The sequence below is a fragment of the Mustelus asterias genome, chromosome 19, assembly GCF_964213995.1.
Source record: "Mustelus asterias chromosome 19, sMusAst1.hap1.1, whole genome shotgun sequence".
Taxonomy (NCBI): Eukaryota; Metazoa; Chordata; class Chondrichthyes; order Carcharhiniformes; family Triakidae; genus Mustelus; species Mustelus asterias.
In genome coordinates this window covers 41,609,770-41,633,032 of record NC_135819.1, presented here as the reverse complement: position 1 = coordinate 41,633,032, position 23,263 = coordinate 41,609,770, and the positions used below count along the sequence as shown (strand labels likewise).

The 23,263-nt window shown below is 44.6% G+C and overlaps 2 protein-coding genes across 6 annotated transcripts; one reads left to right on the top strand and one right to left on the bottom strand.

Annotated features, from left to right (window-relative positions):
• Positions 1-502: 502 nt before the first annotated feature.
• On the bottom strand, positions 503-6,850 carry alg10 (ALG10 alpha-1,2-mannosyltransferase). Its single transcript, XM_078235388.1, has 3 exons — positions 6,651-6,850; positions 3,587-3,784; positions 503-1,700 (listed from the first exon to the last, which is right to left on the bottom strand). Exons 1-3 carry the CDS (start codon positions 6,813-6,815, stop codon positions 645-647), a joined length of 1,419 nt encoding a protein of 472 aa, XP_078091514.1. The 5' UTR covers positions 6,816-6,850; the 3' UTR covers positions 503-644.
• Positions 6,851-7,197: 347 nt separating this feature from the next.
• tprkb (Tp53rk binding protein) lies at positions 7,198-20,272 on the top strand. 5 transcript variants are annotated; one of them, XM_078235386.1, is made up of 5 exons: positions 7,198-7,335; positions 8,851-9,037; positions 10,364-10,486; positions 16,099-16,275; positions 17,018-17,611. In XM_078235386.1, exons 2-5 carry the CDS (start codon positions 8,888-8,890, stop codon positions 17,102-17,104), a joined length of 537 nt encoding a protein of 178 aa, XP_078091512.1. In that variant the 5' UTR covers positions 7,198-7,335; positions 8,851-8,887; the 3' UTR covers positions 17,105-17,611. The 5 variants fall into 5 exon arrangements, with proteins under 5 accessions (XP_078091512.1, XP_078091511.1, XP_078091509.1 ...); XM_078235385.1 differs by having other exon boundaries at positions 7,222-7,361; XM_078235383.1 differs by lacking the exon at positions 17,018-17,611 and adding an exon at positions 19,881-20,272 and having other exon boundaries at positions 7,234-7,361.
• The last annotated feature ends 2,991 nt before the right edge of the window (positions 20,273-23,263 follow it).

Sequence of the window (23,263 nt, the reverse complement as noted above, 5' to 3'; positions counted from 1 at the left end):
CGAGGGAAGTTGAGTCAACCAAACTGCTGTGGCTCTGAAATCACACGTGGGCCAGAATCCCGCCACAGCAGATGGCGGAATTTGAATTCGATGAAAGAAATCTGGAATTAAAGAATCTACTGATGACCATGAAACATTATCGATTGTTGGAAAAACCCATCTGGTTCGCTAATGTCCTTTAGGATAGGAAATCTACCGTTCTTACCCGGTCTGGCCTACATTTGACTCCAGACCCACAGCAATGTGGTTGACTCTTAACTGTCCTCGGGCAACGAGAGATGGGCAATAAAAGTTAAGCAGCCAGCGACACCCAGGAATTAATTTTAAAAACGAAGTTAAAAGTTTATTTATTAGTCACAAGTAAGGCTTACATTAACACTGCAATGAAGTTACTGTGAAAATCCCCTAGTCGCCACACTCCGACGCCTGTTCGGGTCGATGCACCTAACCAGCACATCTTTCAGACTAATGTCCTTTTGAGTACTGGTGTCTGGCAAAAAGCTCAATGATTGCATCCCAGCAAGTGTACAACTACTGTCACCAAGTCAACTAAATCGAGAAGAAATAAACAACTCTTCTTCCTAATGTATTACGGATATTTTTACTGTTTCTGTAAATGATTTGTCCACTCCCAACAAAAATGATTACCACATGAATCTTTGAACTTCTTTCCTATCTGGCCACTGAAAGGTTTTGTTTAGAAACAAATAAATAGTTAGCACATTGATTAGAGAATAAATCGCCAGCTCTACAAGAAGTTTAAACCCCAAGGGCATGGGGATGTTCAGTCTATAGATCAGGTACGGCACAATGAAATAACGAAACTCTAATAATTTTTGTGGAACAGTGGCAGCAACCAAACAGATGAAAAACGCCAAGTTCCAGAACACTGATTTAGATTTCAGTGCTTCAATGAATGTCCAAGCAGCAAAGATGTACCCTGGGATCAAAGCATACTTGATCAGCTCGTGCTTCTGAAAGATGTTTTTCCAAACATAAAATGTGTAGTGTCTGTTATCAGCCAGCAAGAACTTATGGACATAAGTGAACTTCCAAACCAGCAACAGGGAGACAAGCACAAGACCAGTGTAAAACAATGGGTGCTTCTTTACGGAATATAGGAAGGAAGCAATCTTATGAGGGGAAAGCAGGTGGGAAATAGAGAATACAAGGGTGAAGGAGAAGAAGTAGAATAACTGAGGAAAATTCAGAGAGGTCTCATGGTTGGTCCTATCACCAACAACTATCCCTCCATTCAGGAAGACAAACAGCAGAAAACCCAGAACTAAGATGACGTATGGCCAGGTCAGAAATATGAGTGCTTTCAGATTGTTTAGCGACAGGACATATTCTAAAAGGAATTGCACAATTTTCTTGATCTCTGCAGCTGAATTTGGGGCAGCGGGTGTCTTTTCATCCTTTTTCTTGAGCGAATCGGTTTTCCATGCTTCTGTTAACTTCTGTGCAACAACGCTTCCTGCGCAGAATATAATCCAGACGATGTTACTCTGCCTGAACATAAAGGCACAGAAGCCGAGGCAGGCAGCAATACTGTGACTCCCATACAGGCACATCAGGTAGGCAAACAAGATGAAGAATGTTGACCCTGCATCTGTGTAATAGAGGAACGAGAAAAAGTAAAGCAGGGGAAATGAGGCAAGTGCTAATGCAGACACAATGCGCTGGAATGCGGAGGTAGCCTGGAAAGGAAGAAGAAAGAATTACACCATTAATCATCAATTTAACGGAGATGTCTTGTCAATGAAAATAAATCCCTACAATTTTAGAACACAACAGTACAAGTAAGCAAATGCTCCATCAGATCCTTCATATTCTTTATCTCCAGTTACCAGTATTTTTCTGACCACTGCCTTACAAGTTCATCATTCACTCCCATCAGCCGGCTCCTGTTAATACACCTCAGATGTGAGGCCAGCCATTATTTCCAAGAACAGGCTCAGAAAAAATGAGCATGTTTTATGTGCCCCCTGCACCAGAACACACATGATGTGGAGATGCCGGCGTTGGACTGGGGTAAACACAGTAAGAAGTTTAACAACACCAGGTTAAAGTCCAACAGGTTTATTTGGTAGCAAAAGCCACACAAGCTTTCGGAGCCCCAAGCCCCTTCTTCAGGTGAGTGGGAATTCTGTTCACAAACAGGGCATATAAAGAGACAGACTCAATTTACATGAATAATGGTTGGAATGCTATTCATGTAAATTGAGTCCGTGTCTTTATATGCCCTGTTTGTGAACAGAATTCCCACTCACCTGAAGAAGGGCTTGGGGCTCCGAAAGCTTGTGTGGCTTTTGCTACCAAATAAACCTGTTGGACTTTAACCTGGTGTTGTTAAACTTCTTACCCAGAACACACAGACAGGGAACCAGCTGCAGGTGAGCATAGGAATTACTTCTGGTATTACTTCTGGTTCTGAATGGTCGCATCCTAACAGGCTGGGGCCCTAATTATAACTGGTTTGTAAGCCATTTTACCAATGATATGATTCGTCTCAATTTGAAAAATACAAGTTATTACTGCAGCCCCAGAATAATCTAATAGTGTATCCATTATAATTCTGCAATCACATTTATGAAGAGTCAATGATTGGAAATTCAGTGCCAATTACACTGAGTAACAGTAATGGGAAGTAGCACATCAACACATTACATTAGCAACATTTTTTACAGTTCAGCAGATCTTAAGATAAGGTAAACTCCTTGAGCTCAATTATTTTCTCCAGATTTACTCCTCTGGATTTCAAAATGGTCCAAAAAGCCACGAGGTGAATGGGGTAACATTTTACTGCTACTCTCAGCCCCAGTTTATAATTTAATATTGGCTGAATAAAAAGGAATTTTGACACCGTGTCACTTCCATTAGTTCTGAACTGCATTCCCAACTGCACAGACATGTCAGATGGAAGTATAAAAACATTCCAGCACAAAGCTCTCGGTAGCGACGTGTACAAGAGCACGGTTTGGTAAGACAAAGGTCACTCTGCATGACATTAACTGGAGGTTTGATCTTTTGCTCAATGCCCATGGGCTAGGAATAAGGAAACCAAGCCGGAGTTTCCTATCCTGAGGGTAAGGACTGAAGAGATGGAAAATCACGTTCTGTGGCTTGAAATTATTAGCCTACCATCAGAAATTTACGTTCATATGTCTGTTTATCAGTGCTTTAGAAGAGGGGGAAGAAGATGTGCTACAGCACAAAATTGTTCTTCTCTGCATAAATATATAAAATTCTAAATAGGGAGGTTTGAAATACTGAGATTAAAGTAACAGTTCATGTAAATTGTTGGCTAATTCTGTTTAATTGCATGCAGTTGGTGGGCATTAACTTGGGTACAGCAAATATAAAGAGACACTTATTGAGTTAGGAGGTGTATGCTTTTAAATGTTTAACTCTGTAAATAAACGCAATACTTGACTCCAGCTCCAACCTTCACCAACTGGCTTTCCAAAAGATAACACTTCTTACAACAGGAGCCAAGTGGGTTTAATTACATTCTATTTTAAGTGCGTCAGGCATTCTTTATTATTTTGGCGTGTAAAAGAAAAATGTACAAGAACTTGTGTACCTTGTTCTTTTGGTGTATCTTGCACAACAGCAGGTAAAGTAAGTAGAGGTTCCCGGTGCTGAACAGCAGATTAATGAATCTTAGCATTCCCGTGGAACACACCACAGTCCCCGTCCAACCCATCAGCCAAGACACCGGCTTGATTATCCCAGTGGACACCAGATAGAGGCCAGGTAGAGTCGTGATCATTGGATCCCACTGCGCAACATTTGGGAATAAAACAATTCATAATTTGAAGTATACTAGAACTGTGAACAAGTGTATATTTATTGTATGCTACACAATAAAGACAACTTGAGGAAAGAGCAATTTACAGGAATTTGAACTCAAGTATCTCTCATCTTCTACAGTAAAAGAAACCATAAGACATTTGCTATATTATTGGTGGTCGTTTGAGGAACCTTGCACACCTCATGATTTGCCTTTCCACACTGTTACAAGAATGTTATACTGGAAAGTCACTTTTAAGTTTATTTATTAGTCACAAGTAGGCTTATATTAACACTGCAATGGAGTTACTGTGAAAATCCCCTAGTCGCCACACTCCGGCGCCTGTTCGGGTACACTGAGGGAGAATTTAGAATGGCCAATGCACCTAACCTGCACATCTTTCAGATTGTGGGAGGAAATTGGAGCACCCGGAGGAAACCCACGCAGACACGAGGAGAACGTGCATACTCCGGACAGACAGTGACCCAAGCCGGTAATTGAACCCGGGTCCCTGGTGCTGTGAGGCAGCAGTGCTAAAATCTTGGAAATGGTTTATTTGTGTCTTGGGTAATTCTGGAACCATTAGGTTTAAAGAATGATTGTATCGATATAATTTCAGGATTGCCTTTAAGGGTCCTTAAAATAATCTGGACAGAGCAAACAATTGATGAATTTGGAAAATTGGGATCTGAGCATCTCATGAGCTGCAGCAAAGAGGAAATCTAGAATGTAGGACCACTAGAAAGATTAGGCCAGATCTAGGAAGGACTGGATGAGTTGGACAACATAAGAAACTGGATGGAGGGAGGAATGACAAAGAGTGTGCAGAATTGCAGTGAGCAGCCAAGAAGGGCCTCTGGCCTCTCGAATGGATAAAGATGGATGGGTGAAATGTCTTTTAGATCCAAATTTAAAAGTGATACAAAATCAAGTCAACAATCGTACCACATTGAAGGGTTGCAGTAATCATAAGATAGAATCATAGAATACCTATAGTGCAGAAGGCCATTCGGCCCATCATGTCTGCACCAATCACAATCCCACCCACGACCTATCCCCGTAGCCTCACACATTTACCCTGCTAGTCCCCCTGACACTAAGTGGCAATTTAGCACAGCCAATCAACTTGACCTGCGCACATCTTTGGACTGTGGGAGGAAACTGGAGCACCCAGAGGAAACCCACGCAGACACAGGGAAACGTGCAAACTCCACTCAGACAGTGACCCAAGCCAGGAATCAAACCCAGGTCCCTGGCTCCTTGAGGCAGCAGTGCTAACCAATGTGCCATCGTGCTGCCCTAAATTCCACAAATGAGGCCCAGGTTTCTACAGCTGATCCTTCTAAGTTTTTAAGTTTGAGTTTATCAGGTATGACAAGGGAGAGTTTTAGTACAGCCAAGGCACCTAACCATCTTTGGACTGTGGGAGGAATGATGTGGAGATGCCGGCGTTGGACTGGGGTAAACACAGTAAGAGTTTTAACAACACCAGGTTAAAGTGTTGGATCTGTGGGTAACTGTCTGTAGTGTTCCTCGCCTTTAACCTGGTGTTGTTAAAACTCTTACTGTGGGAGGAAACCAGAGAACCCGGAGGAAATCCACACAGGCATGGGGAGAACGTGCAGACTCCACACAGTGACCCAAGCCGGAAACTGAACCTGGATCCCTGGCGCAGAGGCTGCAGTGTTAACCACTGTGCCACCCTGCTCAGGTGACAATTTCTTCCATATATTGTAGTAAACACAAGAATTAAAATCAACATTCACTTATCACCACAAAACTCAAATTTGGAACTAGCCTCATTAATATGTGGACCTGATAAATTAGAGGGGAAACAATGAACATAGTGGACAAGAAAAATGTCTCAATGCCACAATATTTCTTTCTCCCAATTTGATGACAGCAACATCTTGTATTTAGTTCTCTTTATTCCAAATGACCCTAGGAAATCGTGGAAAGTTGGCAATCTCTCATTATCAGTGGTGATAATGAGGGCCGAATTTCCTTGGATGGTAAGAAGCCCAACCTCCTGGAACCAAAAGTGGAAACTGACCCCAATCAGGGTGGACAGCAAGACCCAATAACAGCATCTTGCTCAAACACAGTGGCTAATTAACAGAATATTGCTTGGACTGTCACCCAGTTGGGGCCAGCACCCCACTCCTCAGAGCTACAGACCCAACTGATGAGTGGGTAAGTTAGTTTGTTGCTATGCCAAGACAACGCAGGGAGGTCATAGTGATGGGGGAAGAGGGAGCTCCCTTCACCAGCAGTGTTGGGGCCTTCATGGGGCAGATTGTCCATACTGGAAGCCCATTCCGAGGAACCTGCTGGGATATGAAGCTTTACCTCAAGTTACCCCCCAGTGGCAGGGGGTGTGGAAGGGGCACTTAATTGGGCAATTAATTACCACAATTGCCCACCCAAGTGCTGTAGAATTTCCCATTGACACCAATATGCCATGGCTCCAGCTCATGGTGCAGAAATAAGGCAAAGAAAAGTTTCCAGTGGCTGAAAAGACAATGAGAGAAAAGGAATTAAAACGATAGACAAAAACCCCACAACAGCTAACAGAGGGACTTTCTCTGCACACATTTCCACTCCATCTGACGAAGGAGCAGCGCTCCGAAAGCTTATGGTATTTGTTACCAAATAAACCTGTTGGACTTTAACCTGGTGTTGTGAGACTTCTTACCAGGGGTGCAGAGTGGACAGGAGTTGTGTCCCTCTCCCCCCACCGCCTACCTATAAAAGCAGCATTAGGCTATTGAGTTGGATGCTCAGCCATGATCTTAATATATAGCAGGACAGGCTCGAAGGGCCGAATGGCCTCCTCCCGCTCTTCAATGTTTACCTCGGAAAATCGTCCATCGCAATAGCGCTGCGCCTGCGGCACGTGGAAAATTTCGTCCATGTAGGGATTCCTCTGGCCCCGGTTGATCAGAGAGAAAAGCACGGAGGCGATGAGGAAACTGCAGCTCACCAGAGCGGAGAACACCAGAGGCTCCAAGCGCTCCATCCCGAGCGGGAACAGAGGGGACTGGGCCCCAAGGGAAGGGCGGGGCGGTGATGCAGGGAGGGGCTAATTACACAGCGCGGGGCGGGACTAAGACGTAAGGTTTGGTCGGGACCTCTTTTTAGGGGGGGGGGGGACAGAAACAAGGAGCAGGGATTGGGCGCGAATGACGCGACGGTGGGAGTGACGCAATGAGAGGGGCGGGGCTTTAGTGACGCAATGAGAGGGGCGGGACTGCAGTGACGCAATGAGAGGGGCGGGACTGCTGACGCAGGGATAGGGGCGGGGCTGGAGTGACGCAATGCGAAAGGCGGGACTGGAGTGACGCAATGCGAAAGGCGGGACTGGAGTGACGCAATGCGAAAGGCGGGACTTGGAGTGACGCAATGCGAAAGGCGGGACTTGGAGTGACGCAGTCAGTCCCTCTTTCCCCTGGTCAGTTTGTACTGGGGGCGGAACCATTCTCGCTGCTCCGTACCTGTCGGGGGACTGCTATGTTAGTTGGATTGCGGAGCTCCTTCCGGTTGGTGTTTGCTTTGGGAGTTAATGGTGAGATGTATTATTAAAGTGAGGATGGGAATGAAACACTGCAGCAAATATTTCGTTTCCTTTTAAATACTTGGGATTCTCGGTGTTGGGAGGCAGCTCGATTCCTCCCTCAATGTGTGGCTCCCTCTGACTTTACTGCCTACCTCAACTCATTCAAACTCCAAACCTTCGCTCTGTTTCTCTCTCCAAACACCTGCCGAGTTCCAGCGTTTTCAGTGATTTAATTCTTTGCTTTGTTTGATGATGGGTGGCACAGTGGGGTTAGCACTGCTGCCTCACAGCGCCAGGGACCCGGGTTCGAATCCCCGCTCGGGTCACTGTCTGTGCGGAGTTTGCACTTTCTCCCCGTGTCTGTATGGGTTTCCTCCCACACTCCAAAGGTGCACTGGTTAGGTTGATTGGCCATGCTAAATTGCCCTTTAGTGTCAGGAGGATTAGCAGGGTAAGTGTGTGGGGTTATGGGAATAGGCCTGAGTCGGATTGTTGTCAGTGCTGACTCGATGGGCCAAATGGCCCCTCTCTGCACTGCGGGTATTCTATGATTATTCTGTAAACAGAAGACTAAAGAAATTTGGTATGTCAGCTACGACTCTCACCAACTTTGCAGATGCACCATAGAAAGCATTCTTTCTGGTTGTATCACAGCTTGCTATGGCTTTTGCTCTGACCAAGACCGCAAGGAACTACAAAAAGTTGTGAATGTAGCCCAATCCATCATGCAAACCAGCCTCCCATCCATTGGCTCTGTCTACACTTCCCGCTGCCTCAGCAAAGCAGCCAGCATAATTAAGGACATTCTCTCTTCCACCTTCTTTGGAAGAAAGATACAAAAGTCTGAGGTCATGTACCAACTGACTCAAGAACAGCTTCTTCCCTGCTGCCGTCAGACTTTTGAATGGAATTACCTTGCATTAAGTTGATCTTTCTCTACACCCTAGCAATGACTGCACTCTCTTGTTTCCTTCTCTATGAACGATATGTTTTGTCTGTATAGCGAGCAAGAAACAATACTTTTCACTATGTTAATACATGTGACAATAATAAATCAAATCAAAAGTTGAGCATCCTAGTCTTCAAGACTCTTGAATTTCATTAAACTTCATTCTTAACCATTTCAAAGCCATTAATGTCTATTTGACTTCCTTTGTGTTGTACTTTCCACTTGGCTTGTTCATCATCATCATTACCACTTTTATTGTTTTGTACAACTGTCTCTGTACAATCTCCTCCTATTAACTCCACATCCTAGTTTAGTAAGGAAAATAAAGTTATTTTCTTGAACTTGTGTGTAACCAGAAAATGAATACATTTACGTTTAGTTTTTCCATTATCACTTGATTAAGTGTTTCAGCCTTGGCATGAACTGGGCTATGTTTTGAAAAAAAGGATTTTAAGTTGTTGTAATTATGGAGTTTTGCGTAGTTACAAAGGTGAGTTTTTCAGAGCAAACATTTTATTAACCAGTTCACATGATCCTTTGTTAATGTAGGTCAGCTTATCATCCGATGAATTGCTACTTTTAGCCAATGAACAGGATGATTATGACGCATGAACTGGAACTCTTTCCAGGATGCACGGTAACGCTTCTTTTGTTTAAAGATGTTAAAAATGCTGCTGAACTTCGAAAGAAAGCTGTGGAGGGAGCCATAGATGGAGCATTAATTAATGCATCAATGGTGAGAATTATTGTCCAAATTATTGCTGTGATTTTTTAAATATATAAATTTTTGTTTCGTGTCTATCTATATAACATATGTAAGAGGATGTTGGGTATAAATTGTTGAAATGAAGTTTATTCTGTGTGTGAAGGAGATGGTATAACTTCAAGCTATAAGGCCAGTGGATGAGGAGAATAACCAATGTATTTAACATGTTCTTATTTAAGCAAGTGTGGTTTCTAGTTTTGTGTCAATTCATTAAATGTAGTTAGACCATATGTGGGTTAGTGATTAATGCTCACAAGGTTGCTGATCCACTTACACCAGGAAAAAGTAAAGTTAAAGTTTATTTATTAGTCACAAGTAAGGCTTACATTAACACTGCAATGAAGTTACTGTGAAATTCCCCTAGTCGCCACACTCCGGTGCCTGTTCGGGTCAATGCACCTAACCAGCACGGCTTTCAGAATGTGGGAGGAAACCGGAGCACCTGGAGGAAACCCACGCAGACACAGGGAGAACGTGCAAATTCCACACAGATAGTGACTCAAGCCGGGAATCGAACCTGAGACCCTGGTGCTTTGAGGCAGCAGTCATTGACCAACTGTTGAAATAGCTGATCTCATTTGGGGTAACAAAGGCATGTTTGAGCTTTGGGGTAGAGATAGAAAAATAAATAATCAGGGCTTCACTTCTTGTTGTGTTCTTACCCAGTGGCCTGTGTTAGAAATTTTTATATGTTTATATTTTTGGGTGCAGAAAACATCATATTTGGATGTGGTCACCCTTTTCCCCGTTGCACCCGGTCCAGCTTCAGGAGCATTTGGATATCCTATCGCGGCAGTGAGGAAAATAGATAACCAGCAACCTCCCTGTTTGTTTTTAATGTGATAAATTCTGCAAAGTCGCAGTTATTAAGCAGCTCAATAACAATTATTAGAGTTAATTTCCAAGAATAAAATCATTGCATTATCCGAGTCGGACCCAAAACTTTTGAAAGTTAGAAATATTAATGGTAGAGCTGCTTTCAGAAGACTTTATTCTCTAATAATATTGTAAGTTATTATTTGATTTGTAAGACCTTGGGCGGGATTTTCTGACCTCGCTTGTCCAGAAACTGGAAAATCCCGCCGGAAGTTAACAGACCTTTCCATGATCCGCCCCTCTCCCAGTCCGATTTCCATGGCGGGCGGGAAGGCAAAATTCCAGTCATTGTCTCCAACTACACACAAACTATTCAGATGGTTCTCTCAATGATAGCAAAGCGATTTAACAAATGGAGCTGTCAATGTAATGCCTTATTTTGTGTAGACTGTGAACATGGTCCTTATTTCTCTTTTGCAGATAGTGGATCCATTTCAGATCCTAGTAGCAGCGAACAAAGCAGTTCATTTACACAAACTGGCCAAAATGAAGACAAGAGGCCTTTACTCTGAAATCATATTTAATCTCTCACCAACAAATAATGTAAGATTTGATTTTCTGAGTGGTAATTTTGGAGTGTGCTCTAATCTCCCATACACAGATGTACTATTTGCATTATAGCCTTGATATCACCTGAATGTACCAGTTACATAACTATAAGTTATTATAGAAGAATCATAGAATCCCTACAGTGCAGAAGGAGGCCATTCAGCCCATCGAGCCTGCACCGACGACAATCCCACCCAGGCCCTATCCCCATAGCCCCACATATTTATCCTGCTAATCTCCCTGACACTAAGGGGCAATTTAGCATTCAACCTAACTCGGATATCTTTGGAGTGTGGGAGGAAACCGGAGTATCCGGAGGAAACCCATGCAGACACGGGAGGACATGTAAACCCCACACAGGCAGTTATCCGAGGCTGGAACTGAACCCGGGTCCCTGGCGCTATGAGGCAACAGTGCTAACTGCTGTGCCACAGTGCCACCCAAAACCTTACAACAGTTAAACCTCACAATTGTGAGGTACATATTGGTACCGCTGATGTGGGTAGGAAGGGAGAAGGGGTCATGAAAAGGGAGTACAGGGAATTAGGGAGACAGCTGAGAAAGAGGAAAGCAAAGGTAGTAATCTCCGGATTACTGCCTGTGCCACGGGAAGGTCAGGGCAGGAATGGAGTGAGGTGGAAGATGAATGTGTGGCTGAGGGACTGGTGCAGGGGGCAGGGATTCAGGTTCCTGGACCATTGGGACCTCTTTAGGGGCAGGGGTGATCTGTATACAAAAAACGGGTGGAACTTGAATCACACGGGGACCAATATCCTGGCCGGTAGGTTGGCTAAGGCTACTGGGGAGAATTTAAACTAGATAGGTTGGGGGGAGGGGAGCTAGAAGAGTTGACTAGGATCAAGGAACTAATTGATGGGGGGGAGGATGCAGGGGTAAGGGGAATTACAAAATTAATGGTAGAGGAGAGGGTGCAAGTGAATGAAGGCGGTAATTTAGATAAGGGAGTAGAGGGAGAGGGTGTTCGCGACTCATCAAAGTGGGGTCCAGATAAAAGCTGGAATAAGGACACTTTGCCTGAATGCACGAAGCATTCGGAACAAGGTAAATGAGTTGATGGTGCAAATCAGCACAAGTGGGTACGATCTAGTGGCCATTACAGAAACGTGGCTGAAAGGTGACCAGGACTGGGAGATGAATATCCAGGGGTATCAGGCGTTTAGGAAGAATAGACAGGAAGGAAAAGGTGGTGGGGTCGCGCTATTAATAAGAGATAATATCAGGGTAGTACTGAGGGATGACATAGGCTCTGAGGAACAAAACGTGGAATCATTATGGGTAGAGATGAGGAATAGTAGAGGGAGAAAGACACTAGTAGGTGTGGTATATAGGCCCCCAAATAATAATGTTGAGGTAGGGAGGGCTATAAACAAGCAGATAAGGGATGCGTGTAAAAACGGAACGGCAATAATCATGGGGGACTTCAACATGCACATTGACTGGCAGACTCAAGTTGGTAAGGGTGGAATGGAGGAAGAGTTCTTAGAATGCTGTCGGGATAGTTTCCTTGAACAGCATGTTACGGAACCGACGAGGGAACGAGCTATTTTGGATCTGGTATTGTGTAACGAGGTAGGTAGAATTAAGGATCTTATTGTGAAGGACCCTCTTGGGTCTAGTGACCACAATATGGTCGAATTTCTGATTCAGATGGAAGAGGAGAAAGTTTGGTCCCAAACCAGTGTCCTCTGTTTGAACAGAGGGAAATATGATAGGATGAGGGATGAATTGGCTAAGGTATACTGGGAGAGCAGGCTGGCAGGTAGGATAGCTGAGGAACAGTGGAGGATTTTTAAGGAGATCCTTTTCAGTTCTCAGCAAAAATATATTCCAGCAAAAAACAAGGATTGTAAGTAAAGGGAGAACCAGCCGTGGATAACGAAGGAAATAAAGGAGAGTATTAAAATAAAAACAGCTGCGTACAGAGTGGCCAAAAATAGTGGAGAAACAAGTGATTGGGAAAAATTTAAGAAACAACAAAGAGAGACTAAGAAAGCGATAAAGAAAGGAAGGATAGACTATGAAGCTAGGCTAGCAATTAATATAAAAAATGATAGTAAAAGTTTTTATAAATATATAAAAAGGAATAGAGTGGCTAGAGTGAATGTTGGACCCTTGGAGGACGAGAGGGGGGAGTTAATAGTGGGAAATGAGGATATGGCTGAGTCTTTAAATAAGTTTTTTGTGTCGGTCTTCACGGTGGAGGACACAAATAGTTTGCCAAATATTAACGATAGAGGGTTGGCAGCAGGAGAAATACTTAATACAATTAATGTTACCAGAGAGGCAGTGCTGGGTAGACTAATGGGACTGAAGGTGGACAAGTCCCCGGGTCCGGATGGAATGCATCCCAGGGTATTGAAAGAAATGTCAGAGGTAATAGTGGATGCGTTAGTGATTATTTATCAAAACTCGTTGCATTCTGGGGTAGTGCCAGTTGATTGGAAAACGGCTAATGTTACGCCGCTGTTTAAAAAAGGAAGGAGACAAAAGGCGGGTAACTATAGGCCGGTCAGCTTAACGTCTGTAGTAGGGAAAATGCTGGAATCCATTATTAAAGAGGAGATTGCAGGGCATCTGGATAGAAATGGTTCGATCAATCAGACGCAGCATGGATTCATGAGGGGAAAGTCGTGCTTGACGAACATGTTGGATTTTTATGAAGATGTGACTAGGGCGGTTGATGGAGGAGAACCGGTGGATGCGGTGTTTTTGGATTTCCAAAAGGCGTTTGATAAGGTGCCCCATAAAAGGCTGCTGAAGAAGATTAGGGCACACGGAGTTGGGGGTAGTGTGTTAAAGTGGATTGGGGACTGGCTATCCGACAGGAAGCAAAGAGTCGGAATAAATGGGTGTTTTTCCGGTTGGAGGAAGGTAACTAGTGGCGTGCCGCAGGGATCGGTACTCGGGCCGCAACTATTTACCATTTATATAGATGATCTGGAGGAGGGGACGGAGTGTAGGGTAACGAAGTTTGCAGACGACACAAAGATAAGTGGAAAAGTGAATCGTGTGGAGGACGGAGAAGATCTGCAGAGAGATTTGGACAGGCTGAGTGAGTGGGCGAGGATATGGCAAATGGAGTATAACGTTGAGAAATGCGAGGTTATACACTTTGGAGGAAATAATAACAAATGGGATTACTATCTCAATGGAAACAAATTAAAACATGCTACCGTGCAAAGGGACCTGGGGGTCCTTGTGCATGAGACGCAAAAGCCCAGTCTGCAGGTACAACAGGTGATCAAGAAGGCAAATGGGATGTTGGCCTATATTGCGAGGGGGATAGAATATAAAAGCAGGGATGTCTTGATGCACCTGTACAGGGCATTGGTGAGGCCGCAGCTGGAATACTGTGTGCAGTATTGGTCCCCTTATATGAGGAAGGATATATTGGCATTGGAGGGAGTGCAGAGAAGGTTCACCAGGTTGATACCAGAGATGAGGGGTTTGGATTATGAGGAGAGGCTGAGGAGATTGGGTTTGTACTCGTTGGAGTTTAGAAGGATGAGGGGGGATCTTATGGAGACTTATAAGATAATGCGGGGGCTGGATAGGGTGGAGGCGGAGAGATTCTTTCCACTTAGTAAGGAAGTTAAAACTAGAGGACACAGCCTCAAAATAAAGGGGGGTCGGTTTAAGACAGAGTTGAGGAGGAACTTCTTCGCCCAGAGGGTGGTGAATCTCTGGAATTCTCTGCCCACTGAGGTGGTGGAGGCTACCTCGCTGAATATGTTTAAAGCGCGGATGGATGGATTCCTGATCGGTAAGGGAATTAAGGGTTATGGGGATCAGGCGGGTAAGTGGTACTGATCCACGTCAGATCAGCCATGATCTTATTGAATGGCGGGGCAGGCTCGAGGGGCTAGATGGCCTACTCCTGCTCCTATTTCTTATGTTCTTATGTAATTGTGAACTGATAGCATCTTCGGGGTGGAAATTTCAGAGGCCTCACTGGAATCAAGCAGTCACGTCACTCCCAAATATAACCCATCATTAAAATTAATCTTTAATAGAAAGTGAGCTATGAAATCTCTGACTCATTTTCTTTTCAAGGATTTACTTGTAGCTCTGTCAGTCAAACCAGCCGTCTTCTTCAAGAGCCAGGCAACATCTGGCCTCGCTCACGCTGGCTTCGCACAATCCAAAAGATAGAATGATCCCCACCACGGGTGTGGTTGTTTTCTGCAGCCATTGGGAAGGGGATAATGAACTGTTTAATGCCCTCACTCCTAATAGACAACAATAGGGATAGCTGACTCATTAAACTTTCCTCTGTCTCATTGCTCCAGCCTGTGTTCTTTTTAAGTCTGTCTTTCTTTAAAACATGATTCTTAAACATAACTTCCTGCCATATCCTATCTGTGAAGTGAAGAAAGAATGTAGATGAGAGCAGTGCAGTTGATGTTGTCTACATGGGCATTAGCAAGGCCTTTGACAAGGTACCACACTGTTGCATAAGGTTAAATCCCACGGGATCCAGGGTGAGGTATCTAAATGGATACAAAATTGGCTTCTTGACAGAAGACAGAGGGTGATTGTAGAAGGTTGTTTTCAAACTGGAGGCCTGTGACCAGCGGTGTGCCTCAGGGATCAGTGCTGGATCCACTGTTATTTGTCATTTATATTATTGATTTGGGTGAGAATATAGGAGGCATGGTTAGTACGTTTGCAGATGACACCAAGATTGGTGGCATAGTGGACAGTGAAGAAGGTTATCTCGGATCGCAATGGGATCTTGATCAATTGGGCCAGTGGGCTGACGAATGGCAGATGGAGTTTAATTTAGACAAATGCGAGGTGATGCATTTTGGAAGATTGAACCAGGGCAGGACTTACTCAGTTAATGGTAGGGCGCTGGGGAGAGTTATAGATCAAAGAGATCTGGGGGTACAGGTTCATAGCTCCTTGAAAGTGGTGTCACAGGTGGACAGAGTGGTGAAGAAGGCATTCAGCATGCTTGGTTTCATTGGTCAGAACATTGAATACAGGAGTTGGGACGTCTTGTTGAAGTTGTACAAGACATTGGTAAGGCCACACTTGGAATACTGTGTACAGTTTTGGTCAGCCTATTATAGAAAGGATATTATTAAACTAGAAAGAGTGCAGAAAAGACTTACTAGGATGCTACCAGGACTTGATGGTTTGAGTTATAAGGAGAGGTTGGATAGACTAGGACTTTTTTCTCTGGAGCGTAGGAAGCTTAGGGGTAATCTTATAGTGGTCTATAAAATGAGGGGCACAGATCAGCTAGATAGTCAATATATTTTCCCAAAGGTAGGGGAGTCTAAAACTAGAGGGCATAGATTTAAGGGGAGAGATACAAAAGGGTCCAGAGGGGCAATTGTTTCACACACAGGGTGGTGAGTGTCTGGAACAAGCTGCCAGAGGTAGTAGTAGAGGCGGGTACAACCCTGTCTTTTAAAAAGCATTTAGACAGTTACATGGGTAAGATGGGTATAGAGGGATATGGGCCAAACGCGGGCAATTATGACTAGCTTAGGGGTTAAAAAGGGGTGGCATGGACAAGTTGGGCCGAAGGGCCTGTTTCCATGCTGTAAACCTCTAAGTGCTATATTTTTTTCCAGATTTCCGATGCCTTCAGAAAGTTTGGGATATCAGACAGTGACACTGCTGTTCTTGTCGTTCTTGTGGGAGATGGAAAGAGAGAATGTAATTTAGAAGATATCACGAGGCAAGTGGAGGGCCAACAAATCTGTGTCCAGGACATCTCGACAATAGCAGATGTGGCCAGAATCAGAAAGGTTTGTAAACTACGTGGTGACTTGCGTTTAATGGTTCCTCGCGATAGCTACATTGAGCAAATTTTTAAAATTAACTTTAGCACGATTGGTACCCAAAACACGATTTGTGTTTCACGCACTGTTGAATTATCTCAACGCGTTATCAGTGGGTGTAAATTATGTTTTGCAGTTGAGTTTATTTCGTCTACAGACAATTGCATCTCAATGGAATTCAAATGCTTCAAAATTAGCTGGGCAAAGAACAAATGGCTGATGTACTGAATCATTCAATTCGAGTTGCACATCTTTGTGACATCTTTCACAGTAAAGTTATCGCAGGACGTGTTATTAAAATGTAAATTTTTAATGTGAAGTTTGGAGTATTTTGAAAGATGAATTATTCATACAAAGTGTTACAGATGATGTCCTCTCCATTCTTGGTTAGGCTTTCTTTGTTCCATAAATGACAGATGCCTTTTCACGCCTGCAATCCTTCATAAACCGAATCTATCTGATCCCAGCCATGCTGCTGTGAAGGCACACAGCGGAGGCCAGTTTGTTCCTCCTTTGGAAGGCTGGGTGACCACGTGCTAAACTTTAAACAAGTCTGAAGTAATATGTTCCCTCAACCAAGAATTATGTCAGACACAACAGAATGGAAGGGCGGGGGGCGGGTGGGGGAATGTAACATGTCTTTTCTTTCATAAAAGGGCCTTGCTCTCACTCAGAATAAATCATCATCAAAGTGTTTTACTTTCCACAGTTTTACAAACTGTCTCCGCCTGAGGAAAAGGTTGGCAGCTTATTGGATGCAGTCATTTGCCGAATGTCAGTTAAAGAGATTCTTTGACAGAATAAACTAATGGATTCTTAAATGATTTTTTTTCCTGAACTAAAACAACAAAGTTTTGCAAACTGGAAACATTGCTTCCACTTTTATGTGTTTTTGAACTAATAATCTGCCAGCTGCAGTCAGTTTTACAAAGCACCTGCAACAAGGTTCAAGCCTGTATGGGAAATTACTTTTGATAAAAGAGTGAGCATTATTTTAAGAAAAGAGTTCAGATCACGATGGTTGCTGTGTGTACAAGCTACAGGATGTACTAAAACCTCAACACAACAAATCAACACTACCAAGGAGGATAAATGTATGAGAACACCATCACCTTGGAGTCATGCACGACTGACTTGGACATGGAACCCTAATCCCTCCTCCTTAGTAGTGAGTGTACATGGACTGCAGGGCATCATGAAGAAGGCCCACCACCATTTTCCCACCTCCGCTCTGGATAAGCAATAAAAACTGACTTTGTCAGCAATTCTTTGTGAATGAATAAAAATCTTGAAACTGCCTGAACTTTTTAATGTTTGTTTCCTTTGCCTGTAGACCCATAAAACTTGGTTATTATGCTTTCCAAATTTAAATCAATCATTACTTATATTGAATTGCATGTTTCACACAGAATTAAAGCTGTTTCCTTACACCTCTGTCTCCAGCCCTCCCAGGTAAACAATGCTTCCTAACCTGATTTCACCTTTTCTGCTATTCCGAACTGCAATCCTTCTCGTTCATGCCCTCCCGTTTTATTGCATTTAGCCATTTACTATCGGTGCTGCATATCCTTCTAAGCCAATCCCGCTCATAAGGTTTCAGCATGAACAGCCATTCTACATGTCATGATGCCATCTACCGAGCCATTCCAGCAGCCAATCACTTCATCATGTTTCACCCATTTACTCTGCATCTTAGAATAAAAGAGGGGGAGGAGGGGAGAAATGGGGTTGAGTTCAAGCGAGAGGCCGGTGGTAGCTGAAATCAGAATAGTGATTGAAACAAAGAAAGGAGATCAAGGATATAATGGTTTGTATTTTGCTAGCCGCTGACCAAAATATCCAACAATTTCTGGCATTGGTGTCACTGCTCCTGACACTAATTCAAATGTTCGTGATAGGAGATCTCTGGAGTCCAGCAACTGTAATGTAATTGAGCAGGCGAAACAGTCAGAATAAGGCAGAACCTTAAATAAGAAAATCTGGAATGTTGATCATGATGGAGAATGTTACAACCAGGTGAGAAGAGGTGAACTGGCTCCTCACTATTCAACCTCCCCAGAAGGTCACAACAAATGTTTAAGTTTCTTCTTATGTGCCCTTTTCAAATCAGAATGTGTTTATGTATTTAAGCTGTGAATAATGAGCCAATAAAACAAGATTTTCTCGAGTCAAAGAAAGAGCAAATTTATTAACCAACTAAACCCAAGAAATATAATAAAAATGCAAGTCAAGCATTTGGATCTCATTCAGTCATTTGGACCCCAACACATGCAAACATTTGCACGTGCACACATTTTTAAAAAAAGTTTATTTATTAGTCACAAGTAAGGCTTACATTAACATGCAATTAAGTTACTGTGAAATTCCCCTAGTTACCACAGTCCGGTGCCTGTTTGGGTCAATGAACAGTTAACCAGAACATCTTTCAGAATCTGGGAGGAAACCCATGCAGACATGGCGAGAACATGCAAACTCCACACACTGACCCAAGTCCCTGGTGCTGTGAAGCAGCAGTGCTAACCACTGTGCTACCATGCTGCCCCACATAGTTATAAGAAATAATGGGAGTTAGAATCCAATAAAAACAAGTTAAAAGAATGTATGATGTTTTTTGATTGTCCTTAAGGCATAGTTTTTAAATGTTACGGCTGCTTTAGGTAAGCTGGTTTCTTGAATGCACAGTAAGGAGTCTAACACCAGGTTAAAGTCCAACAGGTTTATTTGGTAGCAAACATCACTAGCTTTTGGAGTGCTGCTCCTTCGTCAGATGGAGTGGAAATAAGATTTCCACTCCATCTGACGAAGGAGCAGCGCTCTGAAAGCTAGTGGCGTTTGCTACCAAATAAACCTGTTGGACTTTAACCTGGTGTTGTTAGACTCTTTACTGTGTTTACCCCAGTCCAACGCCGGCATTTCCACTTCTTGAATGCAGTCAGATGGAGAAGATGTTGCAATTGGAAACAGGAAACAGCAGCAGGAGTGGACCATTTGGCTCTTCAACCCTGCTCCACTATTTAATATCATCATGGCTGAGCCTCTTAGCTCAACACCGGACTTCAGCACATTATTGCAAGATCTCGGTTTACTGCTAGGTTTCTGGTAAAGTTGGTTTCTGGAACTGGGCGAAACTCTTGTTTCATAAGAGAGAGCGAGGGAGAGAGCAGCCTCCAGCCTATTTGCTTTGCTTGAAACTGTCTTGACACACTGTCACCTGCAACCTTCAAGTGGCTGGGCAGCCTTGCCAAAAAAGGTCACCCACTGTGTATTTCCAGGAGGCTTTCAGGCATGTCAATCTGTGGCAGCCAGTGTTTCAATATCCAGCAATTAGCAGTTTTAATGACTTTTCCTCAGTCAGTTAAGAGTTTCAATAGGAAGGCTTCTCTCTTCACACTCCTGAGGGTGATTCCTTTGTTCCTTACACCCACCTTGGAATGAGGCCTTTAAGCGGTTTGCTCTGTCTCAGTTCAAATTGCAAGATTTCCAGTCAGTTAAAAGTTGAAAAATCATATTTTTATATATTCTAATGAAGGGTTATCCAGATTCGAAAGGTTTACCCTTTTCTCTCTCCACAGGTACTGTCAGAGCTGCTGAGATTTTCCAGTATTTTTTGTTTTTGTTTCGGATTCCAGCAGCCACAGCATTTTGCTTTTATACTCTGTATAACCAAGTTCACCTCATTGCGTTACCATCAACTTGAAAGGAATTCTGCAACTCTAGCTTCCAGTTAACTGAACCCACCTGAACAGTAACTCCTATGTGAAGGAACCCTCACTGGGCTCTGACTTCCTGGACTCCGGCAATCACATGAACTGATCTCCATATCTGTGGTTCTTTTTCTTTTAAGCTACTTATGGTTGTAAAAACTCCTCTTCCTTCTTTTTGTATGCTTATGTGTGCATGATGTTGCGAACACCCCCCCGGGTTTGAAAGTATGAATAAATTATACTCCTAATTTAACCCTGAAGAGAGTTTGCCGTAAGTCACTTCAAAATTGATACCACAAACAGGGGATAGGGAAACATGCTGTGGTGAACCATCGTTGGTTACCACTGTGGGGTTATTCCTATGTTACTGTTGGGTTAGGGTGTTGCCACTGTGGGGGTTGTATAATGTTGTTGGGTTAGGGTGTTTACCTGTGGTAGATGTTGTTATGGCACATCCCGGTCGGGCCCCACCTCCTGGGGAGAGGTATAAGACCCTCTGCTCAGGCGGGACCCCTCCAGTCTGAATTGGTGTACTCGTGTTAGTTAGTTCCATTGTTTGCTAATAAAAGCCTTCAATAGCTGAAGCCTTGTACCTCGTGCTTGATTGTCGCGCATCAATTTTATTAGCAAACATAAAACTCTCGACAGTAAAGGGAGTATGGAACAAATACTAAAACCAGAGCGTCTGACGCTGGACCCACGTGCGGTCGGTGCCGCTAACACCTTCGACCACTGGTTGAAGTGTTTCGAAGACTACCTGGCAGCCTCTGCAGCTGTTACTACGGACGACGACAAACTCCAGGTCCTCCACGCGAGGGTAAGCGACACGGTCTATCTTACGATACGTGCGGCCACCACTTACCCGAGGGCCATCGAGCTCTTGAAGAAACGATACACGAGACCACCCAACGAGATCCACGCTCGTTACCTCCTCGCTACACGACGTCGGCAGTCGGGCGAAACCATGGAGGACTACGCCAATGAGCTCTTGCAGCTTGCCAGGGGCTGCGACTGCAAAGATGTGTCGGCAGAGCAATATATGTACGACCTCGCCCGAGATGTGTTCGTAGCAGGGGTAGGGTCCTCGTACATCCGGCTTAAGCTATTAGAGAAAGGGAACCTCAACTTGACCCAAGCGATGGAGATGGCTGAGATGCTGGAGGCAGCGTCGAAAAGCTTGGCTCTGTACCCCGAAGACCACGTGGAGACAACGTGGCAGGAGCAAGCACAAATCCCTCCTCGCCCCACGGGCTCGCGCTCCCATATCGATCCGACGACGGCGGCAGCTCCAGGCGGCCAGCGATGCTATTTTTGCGGCGGAGCCAAGCATCCACGGCAACAGTGTCCTGCAAAAACGGCGATCTGCAGTCAGTGTGGTAAAAAGGGGCACTATGCTAAAGTTTGCAGGTCGAAGCCCAAGAACGGCAGTGCAGCCTGTGACCCTCCAGAGCGGAGACAATCTCCTTCGGCGTCGCAGTACCCACGAGGTCCGACCACGTGCGAACCCAGGACGACGCCATTGTGGCGGACGGAGGAGGAGGAAGACCACCAGGAGTCGCTACGCTTGGTGCCCTCACCCACGTGCGATTCATGGGGGCGGCCATCATGGTCGACGACGACTAGGAGCGACCAGCAGGGGTCCTCAGTATCAACCTTGGCTGCATGCAGTGACGCCCAGGGGCCAACGGTGGCGTCGATCTCTCTGGACCAGACAAAGCATCACAGGCTTGACAGTTCCATGATGAATATAGTGTGTTAGCTTTTATTAACAGGGGGTTGGAGTTTAAGAGCCGTGGGGTTATGCTGCAACTGTACAGGACCTTGGTGAGACCGCATTTGGAATATTGCGTGCAGTTCTGGTCACCTCACTATAAGAAGGATGTGGAAGCGCTGGAAAGAGTGCAGAGGAGATTTACCAGGATGCTGCCTGGTTTGGAGTGTCGGTCTTATGAGGAAAGGTTGAGGGAGCTGGGGCTGTTCTCTCTGGAGCGGAGGAGATTGAGGGGAGACTTAATAGAGGTTTATAAAATGATGAAGGGGATAGATCGAGTGAACGTTCAAAGACTATTTCCTCGGGTGGATGGAGCTATTACAAGGGGGCATAACTATAGGGTTCATGGTGGGAGATATAGGAAGGATATCAGAGGTAGGTTCTTCACGCAGAGAGTGGTTGGGGTGTGGAATGGACTGCCTGCAGTGATAGTGGAGTCAGACACTTTAGGAACATTTAAGCGGTTATTGGATAGGCACATGGAGCACACCAGGATGGTAGGGAGTGGGATAGCTTGATCTTGGTTTCAGATGAAGGTCGGCACAACATCGTGGGCCGAAGGGCCTGTTCTGTGCTGTAATGTTCTATGTTCTATGAACATCAAGGTAAATGGTCGTACTGTGTATTGTCTGTTTGACAGTGGGAGCACCGAGAGTTTTATTCACCCTGACACTGCAAAAAGGTGTGGACTCCGGGTTCTACCTGCCAAACAGACAATTTCCATGGCATCACGGTCCCGGTCTGTACCGATCCAAGGACGTTGTATGGTAACCCTAGAGGTGCAGGGCACAATGTACGAGCGATACAGGCTCCTTGTGTTACCTTGTGCGCCAATTCTCCTCGGACTAAACTTTATGGTCCACATGAAGAGTGTGATCCTACAGTACGGTGGGCCACTCCCTTCACTGGCAGTAGGGAATCAGCCGCAGCCTCCAAATAGCCCAAAGCGCCCCGCATGCAATCTCTCCACACTAAAGATCACCACACCTTCTTTATTTAAGAATCTGGTACCAGGCTGCAAGCCCATCGCTACTAAGAGTAGGCGTTACAGCGCTGAAGACCGGATCTTTATCAGATCTGAGGTTCAGCGGCTCCTCAAAGAAGGGATCATACAGGCCAGTGCTAGTCCGTGGAGAGCGCAGGTCGTGGTGGTTAAAAGCGGGAACAAACCTCGGATGGTCATCGACTACAGTCAGACCATTAACCGTTATACGCAGCTGGATGCGTATCCTCTCCCGCGCATATCTGATATGGTCAATCAGATTGCGCAGTACCGGGTGTTCTCTACCATAGACCTTAAGTCCGCCTACCATCAACTCCCCATCCGCCCAGAGGACCGACAATACACGGCTTTTGAGGCGGATGGTCGTCTATACCAGTTTCTTAGGGTTCCATTTGGTGTCACCAATGGGGTCTCGGTCTTCCAGCGTGCTATAGACCGAATGGTGGACCAGAACGGGTTGCGGGCTACCTTCCCGTA

Bases quoted from the DNA above. Each gene is read 5' to 3' on its own strand.
- alg10 (XM_078235388.1), bottom strand. From the start codon at position 6,815: ATGGAGCGCTTGGAGCCTCTGGTGTTCTCCGCTCTGGTGAGCTGCAGT. The intron at 3,785-6,650 runs GTAAACATTGAA...AATGTTGCGCAG, and splicing joins GCGATGGACGATTTTCCGAG to TGGGATCCAATGATCACGAC. The intron at 1,701-3,586 runs GTACACAAGTTC...CTTCCTTTCCAG, and splicing joins AGATACACCAAAAGAACAAG to GCTACCTCCGCATTCCAGCG.
- tprkb (XM_078235383.1), top strand. From the start codon at position 8,888: ATGAACAGGATGATTATGACGCATGAACTGGAACTCTTTCCAGGATGC. The intron at 9,038-10,363 runs GTGAGAATTATT...TCTCTTTTGCAG, and splicing joins CATTAATTAATGCATCAATG to ATAGTGGATCCATTTCAGAT. The intron at 16,276-19,880 runs GTTTGTAAACTA...CTCTCTCCACAG, and splicing joins ATGTGGCCAGAATCAGAAAG to GTACTGTCAGAGCTGCTGAG.